Consider the following 14,363-nt stretch of genomic DNA (forward strand, 5'->3'; position numbering starts at 1 on the left):
GCTTAGGAGTGCCTCTGCTCCACCCTCTTTGCATTTTAAGCTGCACCTTGCCAAAGGCATGAGCCTTTGGCACAAACCGAAGGGCGAGAGCTAAAGGGCTCTTGGCCTGTGGCTCTTCGCCTAGGGGCTCCCTAAGGACCAGGAACCCAGATCCCTGATTTCCTTGTTCTCCCAATAACGTAAGTTGACCCTCTAGAAGGGGAGCCACTTAAACAAACAGCATTTAAAGAGGACTGTATATTTAAAATATATATATATTGCGCTCCTGGTCCTAAGGGAACGAGTTCATACCCTTGAGGCCGAGGTGACTGCCCTGGGGAAGCAGAGATGGTTAGTTAAGCACTTGGGGAAGACTCTCGGGGGCGTACTAGATGAGCCCCGCTCTGAACATAGCAGCCCCGTTGCTGCCAGAGAGCATGAGGGTCGAGAGGGAACAGGGCACCGTACTGAGGATAAGGGGAATGCGCCCTCAGAAGGGACCTCTTCTTCGGTTGGTGAGCGGGAATCCTTTCATGCCAAGAAACCATCCCTGGGCAGGGGGAGGGGGGGTTGGTAGTTGGTGATTCGATCCTTAGGCAAGTAGACAGCTGGGTGGCGAAACCGCGTACTGACCGTATGGTGACTTGCCTGCCTGGTGCGAAGGTAGCGGACATTATGCGTGTAGTAGATAGGCTGATAGACAGTGCTGGGGAGGAGCCTGTGGTTGTGGTGCATGTTGGCACCAATGATGTGGGGAAATGCAGTCGTGAGGTCCTGGAGGAAAAATTTAGGCTGCTAGGCGGGAGACTTAAGGCCAGGACCTCCAAGATAGCCTTCTCAGAAGTCCTACCTGTTCCACGTGCAGGGCAGGAAAGACAGGCACAAATTAGAAGTCTCAATGTGTGGATGAGACAATGGTGTAAGGAGGAAGGGTTTAAGTTTGTTAGGCACTGGGATGCTTTCTGGAACAAGCGGGAGCTGTACAAAAGAGACGGTCTCCACTTGTCCCCGGATGGAACCAGGCTGCTGGCGCTTAAAATCAAAAAGGTGGCAGACCAGTTTTTAAACTAAATCTTGGGGGAAAGCCGGCAGGAGATTAAATGTCTCTGGTTCGGGTGGACTCGTCTCAAAGAGATGAAGGGTTGGCTGCTATTTTTCTACCGGGTAACGGATCAGAGTTGTCCACTGTGATGGTGACAAGCAGTATGGACTGTCTGCCAGAGTCTCGAGGTGGCAGGAGGAAGATGGCGGGCCTAGCTTGCCTGGGAAATTATAGATGTTTGTATGCAAATGCTAGAAGTGTTCGAAGTAAAATTGGTGAATTGGAATGCTTAGTGTTGGGAGAAAACCTAGACATTGTGGGAATTTCAGAAACTTGGTGGAATGAGGAGAATCAGTGGGACACGGTGATTCCTGGATATAAGTTATATTGGAAGGATAGGGAGGGAAGGGTTGGAGGTGGGGTGGCTCTGTATGTCAGAGAGGATATACAATCCAGTAAGACTGAGGTCAGAGATTCCCTTTTAGAAATGCTTTGGGTTGAAATAGAGGGCCCAAAAGGAAATTTAACTATGGGAGTTTGTTATCGTCCACCAAATCAAAAGAGAGAGGACAATTGTAATATGATGGAAGGCTTAAAGACAGCAGCTAAATGTAAAAACTGTGTCGTAATAGGTGATTTTAACTACCCGCAGATTGATTGGGTCAATATGTGTTCTGGTCGAGAGAAAGAGATTGAGTTTCTTAATGCTCTCAATGACTGTGCTATGGAGCAGATGGTCTCAGAACCTACCAGGGGTGGGGCGATCCTGGATTTGGTCCTAAGTAATGCCCAAGACTTGGTGAGAGATGTAAAAGTGATTGTGCCGCTTGGGAGCAGTGACCATAATGTTATTGATTTCACTGTTTGTATAAATAGGGAGTTGCCCAAAAAGACCGCCACAACCACGTTTAACTTTAAAAGGGGTAAATTCTCTGAGATGAGGAGGTATGTGAGGAGGAAACTGAAAGGAAAGGTAAATACGGTCAAAACCCTTGGGGAAGCTTGGAGACTATTTAAAACTATAATCCTAGAAGCTCAGATAAAATACATACCACAAGTTAGGAAAGGCACAAACAGGCATAAGAAAAGGCCTGCATGGTTAACAAACAAAGTAATGGAAGCTGTAAAGGTAAGAAGGACTCCTTTAAGCGGTGGAAAACCAGTCCAAGTGAGATTAGTAAAAGGGAACACAGGCTGTGGCAAATCAAATGCAAGACTGTGATCATGCAGGCAAAAAGGGACTATGAGGAGCATATTGCAAAAAACATAAAGACCAACAATAAAAATTTCTTCAAATATATTCGAAGTAGGAAACCAGCCAGGGAGGCAGTGGGGCCCTTGGATGACCATGGGGTAAAAGGATTACTGAAGGAGGATAGGAAAATGGCTGAGAAGCTGAATGCATTTTTTGCCTCCGTCTTCACTGTGGAAGATGAGAACTTTTTGCCCGCCCCAGAACCACTAATTTTGGAAGGGGTGTTGAAAGACCTGAGTCAGATTGAGGTGACAAAAGAGGGGGTCCTACAACTGATAGAAAAAATAAAAACTAATAAGTCTCCGGGTCCAGATGGCATACATCCGAGAGTTCTGAAAGGACTCCAAGTTGAATTTGTGGATCTTTTGACAAAAATCTGTAATTTTTCATTGAAATCTGCCTCCGTTCCTGAGGACTGGAAGGTAGCAAATGTCACCCCCATCTTTAAAAAGGGTTCCAGAGGAGATCTGGGAAATTACAGGCCAGTCAGTCTGACTTCAATACCGGGAAAGTTGGTAAAAAACATTATCAAGGACAGAATGAGTAGGCACATTGATGAACATGGGTTATTGAGGAAGACTCAGCATGGGTTCTGTAAGGGAAGGGCCTGCAAGACCACCCTCTTTAAACAGGCATTTATCAACGACTGAATTATAGGTGCACAACAAAGGAAACGCCAAAATGGTCTGGTCTAGGGATCCACCACCACTACATCATCTGACAGACATAGCGTCAAACAATAATGTTCACTGCCAGACTTAATAGTGTTAGATTTAGAAATGTTTTAATTAATTATTGATTGGTTTTAATGTGATTTTAATGCCTTATTATTGTATTGTTCACCTTAAATATTGTTAGCCGCCCTGAGCCTGCTTCGGCGGGGGAGGGCAGGATACAAATAAAATTTTACTTTACTTTACTTACATACAATCCTAGCCGCAAAGTAATCTTTCTTTGCGGCTTTGACTGCCATCTCATAAGACTTCATAAACGTTCTGTAGGATGTTCTCGTCACTTCGTCACGAGTATGCCACCACTGCCTCTCTAGTCGTCTGAGTCCCTGTTTCAGTTGGCGTAGTTCCGAGGTGTACCATGGAGCCAGCCTGTTACGGGGGCGCAGAGGACGCCGGGGTGCGATCTCGTTGATGGCCCTGGGTAGCCTGTCGTGCCGGGTCTCTACCAGGTCATCAAGGGAATCGCTAGGAGGCCAGGGGTCCCGCAGAGCCCTTTGGAACCGCTCAGGGTCCATCAGACTCCGCGGGCGAGCCAAAATAGGCTCACCGCCCATACAGGGTTGGGGCGGCGCACCCACATGGGCCTTGAGGGCTAGGTGATCCGACCATGGCACCGCTTCTGCTGTGATACCATCCACCAGAATCCCGGACGCAAAGATCAAGTCCAACATGTGCCCGGCCTGATGCGTGGGGGTGGTAACAAATTGGGAGAGTCCCAGTGTTGCCATGGAAGACACTAGATCCAGAGCCTGGTTGGAGGCCATGTCATCTGCATGGACGTTGAAATCACCCAAGACCATAAGCCTTGGGGACTCCAACGCCCAGCTTGCCACGGCCTCCATCAGGGCTGGTAAGGTGCTGGCCGGTGCGTTAGGCGGACGGTACACCAGCCAAATCGCCAACCCCTCCCCCACTTCCCACGTCAGAGTGGCACATTCCAGGCCATCGATCGTTGGGGCCGGGAGAGCCCTGAAGGAGTAACCCTCCCGTATGAATAGCGCCACCTCTCCCCCCCGCCCGGTTGTCCGTGATTGTTGGAAGACCGAGTAACCTGGGGTGCCATCTGGGAGAGAGCCACCATCTCTCCATCCCGCACCCAGGTCTCGGTCACGCAAGCCAGGTCCACATCCTGCTTAAGCAGGTATTCCCTAAGGATTGAGGTCTTATTATTTATGGACCTGGCATTACATAACACCAATGACGGAGACAGGCTTTCCCTCTTCGCCCCACTACCTGCCACCATCGGGATGGGACGCAGACCGGAAGAGGGCCGAGCGCTGTTTTGTCTCCACCTCCTTCCCGTATAGCTCCGTCTGCTCCCACCGTCATACCTTCCCCTCCCCATGAGCACTGGGGAGGGGAGTTAGAGAGGGTGAATGGCAACAAAACAGACAGGAAGTGAATCTAGCTATCTAGTTTGATCTATTGTGTTTGTAGCCATGCAAGACTGAGCAAGAGCCATCGCCAGTCTGTTCTTCTAACAAAAGCAGGCTCAGGGTGGGTTCTGTTATTTATTTATTTGGATTTTATCCTGGTATACACTATAAAACTGAGTAGAGAAAAACAGTGTAAACTGCTTTATTTCCCTTTTGGGAACCATGTTATAAGTCTAATTTTATCATAAATCTAATTTTGTTATAAATTAATTTTGGCTACAGTTTGTAAAAAGGGATAATCACTTTTGCTGTTGCTTCCTCTGATACTGCTGCAGCTCTTTCGGCAGAAGGCAAAACTCCTCTTTCAGTATTCAAAGTACCATCAAATATGGCGAGTTGAGTGAACTTTGGGGTTGGTGAGTAGAGTGAGCAGGAGCCGAACCCCTAGCCAGTTTGGTGTGGTGGTTAACTGTGCTGACTCTTATCCTCCACATGCAGCTGTTGGTGTGATCTTGGGTCAGTCATAACTCTGTCAGAGCTGTTCTATCAAGGGCAATTTCTGTCAGAGCTTTCTCAGCCCTACCTACCTCACAGGGTGTCTATTGTGGGGAGGGGAAGGGAAAAGAGATTGTTAGCTGCTCTGAGATTCAAGTGAAGGGCAGGGTATAAATCCAATCTCTTCTTCTCTTCTAATTATTCATAAATCTTATCTGCTCATAAAAAGAAGAGAAATAGCTCTTACCAAGACAGAAAAAACTCTTGTCCCCAGTCCCAAGGTTATTGAACTACATTCCCCAATCATGAAAGGTCTTATGAAGGCCATAAAAATTATATACCTTGGCCCTTCGGTTGTTAAAATTAAGGAGGTCCTGAACTTTTACCCTTTGACCACAGAATTACAGCACTTTTGCCCATAAAGTGCAGGAATATTCCACTTTAACCTCACAGGCCACAGAAATACTGTGCTTTTACCGTAGCTCTGCAGAGTTATTTCACTGTACTTTTGCTTCTTCATGTTATCTATTTTGGATTATTAGTGCTTCAGTTTTTAAATAATGCTTTTTGAACATGGACTTTTATACCGCTGATCACATAGCTGGCTTTAATCTCTCTTTGCTGATCATCTGGTGTATTTTTTAAAAAACTGAGCATTTGTTTAATTATTCTGATAAATTATTAGTTGCTCCAGGAATGAGTTTTCTGGTATGGGGAAAGGGTATAAATGGTTTTTATATAATCAAATATTTTTATATTGTTATAATATAAAGTTTGTAATACTATTTACTATATAGTATTATTATACTGGTAATACTTATTGGGACTGAGTTCAAACTAATTCCATCACTCTCCCATCTCTTCATTCACTGGTCTCCTTGCCTGTCCATTAGTTTCCTTTGCCAACTTAAATATATATTTTAGTATAGTCTTGCTAAGCAACAAAGTTTGCTTCCTAGCTCCAGTGTAAGGGTTTGCCTGATTCTCACTAGCAGTAAGAAGGTAGCAGATAACACCAACAGGCAGGAAAACACAAGGTCACATCTGTCTCTGAAGACTTTTTCTATGTCAGCTGCTACTCACCACAGTTGCGTGCTTATTTGCACCTAATGGTAAGGCTGGCCCTGGATTTGCATCTTTGTGGGCAATCAGTACATACCAAGTGCAGCCCAATAAACTGAATTTTCCTCAGTTCCCCCATTAAAAGTCACAACATTCTTTTCCAAGTTCTCCCTCATTCTGGTGGAGTTCCCTTACCCAGTTGTTGCTAGCAATTTCCATCACTTGCAGCCTTTCCTTTTCCCAGTCAGAATGCCTAGGGCTGCGTGTATTCCATGCTAGAGATAGTTCTGTGTTTGCCATTCTAAATTCTGTGCCAAGAGAAGCTGGACTCTACAAACTGTATAAACAGTAGTCGTCAAAATGTGCGTAATTTCTCTTATTTTTATAATTTGGTTGGTTTTATTATTATGGGAAGTTGAAACCTGTCTTACAGTGGCTGAAAATCTTATTTAGCCTCCCTTCTGGCATTTGAGATTTCATGAGTTATTGCCTCACAATCTTTAAAACATATCTTCACACTGGTAAGGACTAGGTAGAAACCTTTTTTTAAAAAAAATTAAAGTTGAAATGTTGATCTGCTCACTACCCACCCATTTGGTGTTTCCCCCCCCTGCACTCTGGAAGAAGCATGGAACACAGGCCTGAGAATGTTCTTTCTCCCACTAGTACTCATTCCAAATGCCTCTAAGGATATTTTTGCTTATTATTTACATTAAATATTTTATTGTCTCTGTTTTTAAACCCAACAGTACGAAAACAGGAGATCATTAAGGTGACAGAGCAGCTGATTGAAGCAATAAGCAATGGGGATTTTGAGTCCTACACGTGAGTGTTGGCAGTGGGTGTTTGGCTTGTGGGGGGGAGGGCAGTGTCCTCAGCTGACCTGGTATGACCAAAAGGCTTCAGTTGTTAGAAGAAGCATGGTGTTGTTGTCCAGGTTTGAAATGACAGGTTGCTCTGAAGGTAAGCAAATTAATTATTTTTCATTTCTGGGCTTACAGAGAATAGCTAGGAATGAACTTCAAGAACATCTGTTTTCCTTCATGGCTCCCCCAAAACAAATATGTCATTATAATCTCCCATTATAAATAAAATAGATGAATTTCTTTTGCAAATGACCAAGGATAAATCACTGCTGTTATTGCTGAGCAAGCATGGGTCTGAATTGCTGACTGAGAGAACAAACAGCATGTGTTTATCAGTGAAGAACATGGGCTTCTGCACTTATTTTTTGTTTTGTCCAGAAGAAAGTCTTTTAGAATGCATACATGCACACAGAGAGACTACAATTTTAGTTCTGGAAGTAACCAGCTAGGACGACAGAATAACAAATATAATATAGTGAGTTCAATGCAAAGAAGAAGTGATATGGTAGTGATCATAGCTCTTTTATTAAGTACAGCATGGTAAGGGTTGAACTCTAAGACTGAAGAACGGGGCCAACTATATATACATCAAGGTTCCCGCGCAAGGACACGATTGGATCCTTCAAACCAGCAGGTGGCCCGTGATTGGAGCAGAACAGCAGGGATTTGGATCCTACTGCCCATTGTTCCTGAGTCCCCAGGCTCAGGCCTAAAGGCTCTAATGAGCCAGGCAGGAACCCCAGTACAATACAACAACATGAGTTCATATACACAACAACAAAATTTTGTAAATGGGAGAACATATCTTTGTAAGTTCAGAGAGTGACACTGGAATAGTTGGTTTGGTCTATTACCCTTTCAGAGTTTAATAAAAGCTTGGGGAAAAGTCCTCCATCACTCAGAAAAGAGTGTCTTCACTGGGCTAATTATAAGATAAATGGCTGGTTTCTACATTGTTTACAAGGGACTTAACAAAATGAACTTTTGCTGTCTGGACCCTCAATATTGATCGCAGGCCTTGGCACAGAAACGAGGCTTTTGTGTTTCCTGGTAACTGTAGTGTTCTCAGCACCAATGGCTGTTATCTAGCAGTCCACCTTTCTGGCTTCTGATCCAGCACATTGGGAATTACAGAATTAAATTAACTTGTATTAGCTAATAAGAAGAGCTACAGTGTACATAGTTATTTTTATTTTCATATTTTATACTCTGCCATGGCAGCAAAAAACCTAGTATAAACAAACCATTGAAAAACTATATAACGGGGTGGCCAAACTGTGGCTCGGGAGCCACATGTGGCTGTTTCACACATATTGTGTAGTTCTCTAAGTCCCTACTACCCTGTTGGCCAGCTTGGAGAAGGCATTTATCTCTTTAAATCACTTCTCCAAGCTGAGCCAGCCGGTGGCTTGGTCAATGCATTTAAACTTGCTTTCTTTCCACCTCTCCCTCCCCCATCTTCCTTCCTTCCTTCCTTCCTTCCTTCCTTCCTTCCTTCCTTCCTTCCTTCCTTCCTTCCTTCCTTCCTTCCTTCCTTCCTTCCTTGTCTTGTGGGTCTCAGTCATCTGATAGTTATGTCTTTCAGCTCTCAAACATCTGATGTTTATTCTATGTAGCTCTTACGTTAAGCAAGTTTTGGCCACCCCTGCTATATACAATATAAACCAATATCAGTTTAATTGCCCATGTAAAGAATAAAGCACCAGCAGCATAGGATTAGGGTTGCCAGCCTCCAGGTATTAAAAAGAAAATATTAAGACAAATTTGAATTACATAGATGGGTTAACTTTGCTTTATTTACAGAGCTGAACAAATTTTTCTAAAGATAATAAGATAATTTCCCTTTTGTTTAAATTTCACTTATTTCCTTTTTTATCTTTTGATGGGCCTTGCAGAAAGATGTGTGACCCTGGGATGACTGCTTTTGAACCAGAAGCTCTAGGGAACCTGGTGGAAGGGCTGGAGTTCCATCGCTTTTATTTTGAGAACTGTAAGCAACCTTTGCTCTCTTGAGAGGCTTCCCCCCCCCCACCCCATGTTATCAGAACTTAAGCATTTATAGACTTGGTCACTTAAACATGGACCATGTTGCCCAATGACAGTCTCTTGCAAAAGCCAATATGATTTATCATAAAGTATACAAGAATCCTGAAAGTAGATCATTTACCCTATCGCACATTCCTAGATTTATCAGAAGCTGAAGTACAAGAGATTCCATCTTATAAAAATTTTGGTTCATCCAGCCTCTGTTATGTTTGTCTTATCACTTTTTGAGCTTTCTAGAAAGAGAAAGATTATTTGGTTGAGGAGGAAGGTGAAGCTATAGGTCACTGGCAGAACATATGATAAGGCTTGAGATTTAGTCCTTGGCATCTTGTATTAAATAGGAACTTGAGTGTTAGGGCTGGAAAAGACCTCTCACTGATATGTTGTAGAGAAGAAAACCTAAGAAGGGTGGGATGAATTAATGGTGTTGGGGTGTGTGTTTAAGAGAGAGTCTAGAGCAGTGGTCCCCAAAGTGGTGCCTGTGGGCTCTGTGGCATCCACTGACACCTTTTGTGGCACCTGCCAAGTGTTTTTAGGAAGGGGGTGGGACCAGGCGGGGCTTTTGCCCAGCAAGGATTCCAATTGACTATTGGAAATTTGATTCGCTGTGCTGATTTTTAAAAAACGTTGCTTTGGCAGCAGCTACTAGCACAGAACAAAGATCTGCAGTGTGTTACTGAAGTTAAGCAGTGGCAACCAATTTGTGGCTGGTTCTGCCTCCCATGCAGCCATTTTGTGCCGTGTCAGAATTCCAAATGTGCCCATAGCCTCAAAAAAGTTGGAGACCTCTGGTCTAGAGTAATGCATAAAGAATTACTTCCTTTTCCCATGTTATCCGCAGTTACTATGTAAAAAGCAGTGGAAGAGGTTATGCTGGAGAAGCAGGGAACAGATTGCACTGATTTCACTTGTTTGTCCTCCCACTCTCAGTGTGGTCCAGAAACAGCAAACCTGTGCACACTACCATCTTGAACCCACATATCCACTTAATGGGAGATGAGTCTGCCTGCATTGCTTATATCCGCATCACACAGTATGTTGACACAAGTGGAATCCCTCGTACTGCACAGTCTGAGGAAACTCGTATCTGGCACCGCCGGGATGGCAAATGGCAAATCGTTCACTTCCACAGATCTGGAGCACCGTCTGTTTTACCACAGTGAGTCATTCCTATGCCACAGCAACAAGTCCTGTCAGCCAACAAGGAGCCATTTTTTGTTGTCCCAGTAGAAATGAAGTATTCAATTCTGAAATGTAAACAGGGATATGAGTTTAAAATAAAGGTAGGAGTATAAAGAAGGCAGTGCTCTTCATCTTCCCTTCTCCCCACAAAAAAAGAGAGAAATTTTCTGAAATGTGACTATCACTATGGGAATGGGAGTCTCTGTTCACCTATGAAAACATAAGTTGCATTCAGACATGACTGTAAACTGTGGTTGGATAAAATCCCAGTAAGTGGTGATGTCTAAACTTAGCTAGTTCAGCAAACCAAACCAGGCCTTTTATTTAGCAGCAACCAGCATTTCTTAAGTAGGGGTTTTCCTACATACATCTGGTTGTGTGCCTGTACTCTGGGTAATTTTTTCCCCCTTTTCCACACATTTTGCTCCATCTAGTGGTTGCTTCAATCTTTCATAGCTGTTTCTCCTTTCATTATGAGCATTTCTAAAGTGCTAGTAAAAACCTGGAGACACAACAATAAAAGATACAAATGGCTATTAGTGGGAGCAAAATGTGCAGAAAGGGGAAAAACAATGCAGTATGGGCACACAATCGGCAGAAACAGCATGTAGGAAAAAATCTTAAGTTTTGTAGCTGCATTAGGGTTGCCAATCCCCAGTTGGGTGCAGGGAATCCCCTAGTTTGGAGGCCCTCCCCCCACTTCAGAGTCATGAGAAAGCGAGGTGGGGGTGGGAAAGGGAAATTGCTGCTGGGCACTCTATTATATGCTATGGAGATCGATGCCCATAGGGTATAATGGAGAATTGATCCATGGGTATCTGGGGCTCCAGAGGAGCTGTTTTTTGTGGCAGAGGCACCAAACTTTCAGCATAGCATCTGGTGCCTCTCCTCAAAACAACTCCCAAGTTTCAAAAAATTTGGACTAGGGAGTCCAATCCTATGAGCCCCTAAAGTAGGTGCCCCTATCCTCCATTATTTGCTATGGAAGGAAAGCATTTAAAAGGATCACGGTCCCTTTAAATGTGATTGCCAGAACTCCTTTTGGAGTTCAAGCATGCTTGTCACACCCTTGCTCCTGGCTCCACCCCAAAAGTCCTCAGATATTTCTGTAGTTGGCAACTAGTTATTAACCATGATTTGTGCTCTTCTGTTTTGTTTTGTTTTTTAAATCCTGCTTCTGAGCCTGAAGGTTCTCAGGATGCCTCACAACAATTTTTTTTTTAAAAAACCATTACAATAAAAAATAACCCATCCCATAAATTTCAGTACAGACAATTTTAAAGCAACATTAAAAGAAGCAAATTCTAGTAATTGTGGTTTGTTGCAACAAATGAATTAGAAACCACAGCTTGTTGACTAGCATTGGCCCTCTCCCCTTGCAGCCTGCAGGCCACAAACACCACTGTATAAGGACGATGTGCTCCCTGCTGGGAGGAGGAAAGGAAGCCAGAAGCAGACAAACTGGGGCTTACAGACAAACCAGAATTTGTTACTTACATTTGTAGACTCACTAGAGCTAGTTACAAAAACTACAATTGAAAGAAAGTACAGGTTACCAGGTCTGAATCAGGTTATCAGGTCATAGTCATCATCCCTTATGCAAGTGGAATGGGAATGGCTAGAGAGAACCATATGTAAAGAGCATCTTTTTACTATAGTAAAAGTCATTTCTCTTTGTTTTTCAGCTGAAGAATTGGCCGCTCAGGCCAAGTTTCTCACTGCCTCACTACTAAGGGAAGACCCCTGCTATCATTTGTCTAGGGAACTTGGCTGCTGTCTCTACTGCTTGGTTCTTGCTGGAATTCCTTTCACCCAGAGCTCCTCACAAATAATCCAATGAGAATTTCATGGACTTTTCTCTTTCCATTTCACACACTCCATGTTTGCTGCTTTGTGCCAGTCTAGTACAATAGGGCATCTGCCAGGCGCACAACTGCATGAAACTCCTTTCTGTGGAAAGGAAGAAACCCATGAGGAATAGCCTGAGGGTATAGCTTTCCACCAATACTGGCCCTAGACCTCATGGATCCACATTCATTAAATATTGTCACAATTAACTGTGATTCTCACAGGGATAGGCTGGACTTGTATTTCCGTCTTGCCATTTCCAGCAAGTCTTTAAGGAAGTGACAGAAAGGGGAGCATGCAGAGAAGATGGAAGCAACCATCTGCCAGTGTAGATTTGTCAGCCACTTCCTTTCACTGGTAGATTTATACCTAATGCAGATGTTCTTGCTCTATAATGTTATCTTGGTCAGTACTTTGTTACACCAGTGTAATCAGAGATTTTTTGTAGCATAGAGCTAAAATCTGATAACTATTAGCTTAAACCCCTGATAAACTGCCTAGGATGAATATGATTTTATTCCAAGTGATCAGTAAAAACATACTTCATTTCCCTTCCTAGAGAAGTAAAGAGTGTTTTTGTGATTTCCCCATAGAATTTCATGACAATTTCAATGGTTTGGGATGCTGATCCCTTTTTCTCTTCTGTTGGATTTATTTAAGTGAAAGGAAACCAGTACTGTTTCATTAGCATGCTAATGTGTCTAAGAGCAAATACATGAAGTAATAGATGAAAGATCCAGTAGGCCAGAGTTCCCATGATTTCTAAGCATGTGGCAGTTATTTTATAGCATGATGAGGCAGTTTCTGACACAATGCAAGATACCAGAGGCACTTTCTTGGAAACAGCCTCTAAAATGCAGACTGGCTTCACCTTGTATTAAATTCAACTTTCTTTCTTTGAACTGGCCTTTTATCCCCTTGTCTATAACTTTTCACCTACATGCTTTCCTTCTGCCCCTCCAAGATTTAGGTTCATCATGAAGTAAAGCTAAAAAATAAATTTAAGCTTGAACTCCCCTCCCATTCCCTACATAAACATATTCAAATTTCCAATGTCGAAGATATTGGCACTATGGAAACAGAGCTGCCCTTTCAATTTGAAATACAAACAGAGGCCAACACTTTCCAGCAAAGACAGAATGCAAGCTTTATTAATGACACTTTGAGGTGTTTTGATTATGCTTTTAACAAACAAAATGAAATCTTTCACTATCTCTTGTACTTTGAGTGCATGCGTTTTTATAGGAAAAACAAAACCCTTCCGTGTAATTTCGTAAATGGATTTTGAGTATTTGCTGAAATTGATCTTTATGTAATACCTAGAAATATCAACTGTTTTGGGGATTGTGGTTGATTTTTAATGAAGTTGGGGTGGGGCGGGTCTTAATATGTTATTGTTTACATTTGGAGTTGACTTTGTGACAAATTGTTATTGAAAGTGCAAGAGTGTATGAGAAACTAGAGGCAGAGGAAAGATTTCTGATGTGCATTTTGGGTGATCCTCAGAGGACAGCGCTACACCATAACAGGACTCCTTGTGGTGCAGTTTCCTTGTGCCATGAAAGGTATGAATATCAAAACTAGACATTCTAAAGAAAGTTAAGGGAAAGTGAAGATATTTCTCAACTGAGATCAAAGGACAGAATCTGCTTTAAAAGAACACCAATGTCAGCTGAAAGGAACACAGGAAAGGGTCATTCTCAAACCTGAGTATTTTTATGGATGATAATCTGATACCTACTCTGTCTCTGATGTCGCTGCTGTATCATTTTGATGACATATGGAGGGCTGAAAGATTTATCTTTTTGGCATCACCTTCTTGCCTTCCAGTAGGAGTATGAGAAGTGTGATGGCTATTGTTTTTGGCAGTCTTTCTGTTTCTTATTCCTTTTGTTTTTTTACCAATTTTAGCAGTCTTTACTCTTTGATGTGAGATTAACTACAGTGCACTTCGACTACCAGAGGAACTTATAAATGGCACTTTCTTCATTTGCATGATATTTAACTTTATTAACTATATGTACTTCAAAGCAAACAAAAATGCTTGCCTGGGGACAATAACAACAAAAAGGGATATACTCTGTATAAATTCTGATTGGTGTAATTTTGCCTTTTCCGTGGTTTGAACTGCTTAGCTTTCCATCTTAATAGGCAGGCTGGACATATGCCAATATACAATCATGTTTGCAAAGTGCAAATGTTTGCAAATTTCCCACTGGAGCTGAGGGGAAGAAACTGCAATACTTAATAGGATTCAGCTTATCCAAACATGAGTTTACTGTTTACTTAGGATGAGGTGTAAATATACCAGTTACAAGTCTCTGGGCCAAAAAAGTGGGCATAAAAAGAGTAATATGATTGGATCGCTGGAGCTCTGTTAGTGCTCAGTTGATTTACAGAGAATTACACTGAGATGAGGACCCATGCTCTTCTTCAAGAAAGACTTTTGTATCAGAGGAGGCTTATCTGACGAATATG

At 42.8% G+C, this 14,363-nt stretch overlaps 1 protein-coding gene across 2 annotated transcripts in view; it reads left to right on the forward strand.

Moving 5' to 3' along the window:
* CAMK2A (calcium/calmodulin dependent protein kinase II alpha) overlaps positions 1-13,989 on the forward strand; it is a 206,655-nt gene extending 192,666 nt beyond the window's left edge. The window contains exons 16-19 of one of the 2 annotated variants that reach the window (XM_060240317.1): positions 6,693-6,768; positions 8,705-8,799; positions 9,786-10,014; positions 11,723-13,989. In XM_060240317.1, the coding sequence (XP_060096300.1) occupies positions 6,693-6,768; positions 8,705-8,799; positions 9,786-10,014; positions 11,723-11,726 (404 nt within the window). In that variant the 3' untranslated portion in view covers positions 11,727-13,989. The remainder of the gene's footprint in view (positions 1-6,692; positions 6,769-8,704; positions 8,800-9,785; positions 10,015-11,722) is intronic. The other variant, XM_060240318.1, reaches the window with a different exon arrangement.
* Positions 13,990-14,363: the final 374 nt, after the last annotated feature.

This window comes from Heteronotia binoei, chromosome 5, assembly GCF_032191835.1.
Source record: "Heteronotia binoei isolate CCM8104 ecotype False Entrance Well chromosome 5, APGP_CSIRO_Hbin_v1, whole genome shotgun sequence".
Classification (NCBI taxonomy): Eukaryota; Metazoa; Chordata; class Lepidosauria; order Squamata; family Gekkonidae; genus Heteronotia; species Heteronotia binoei.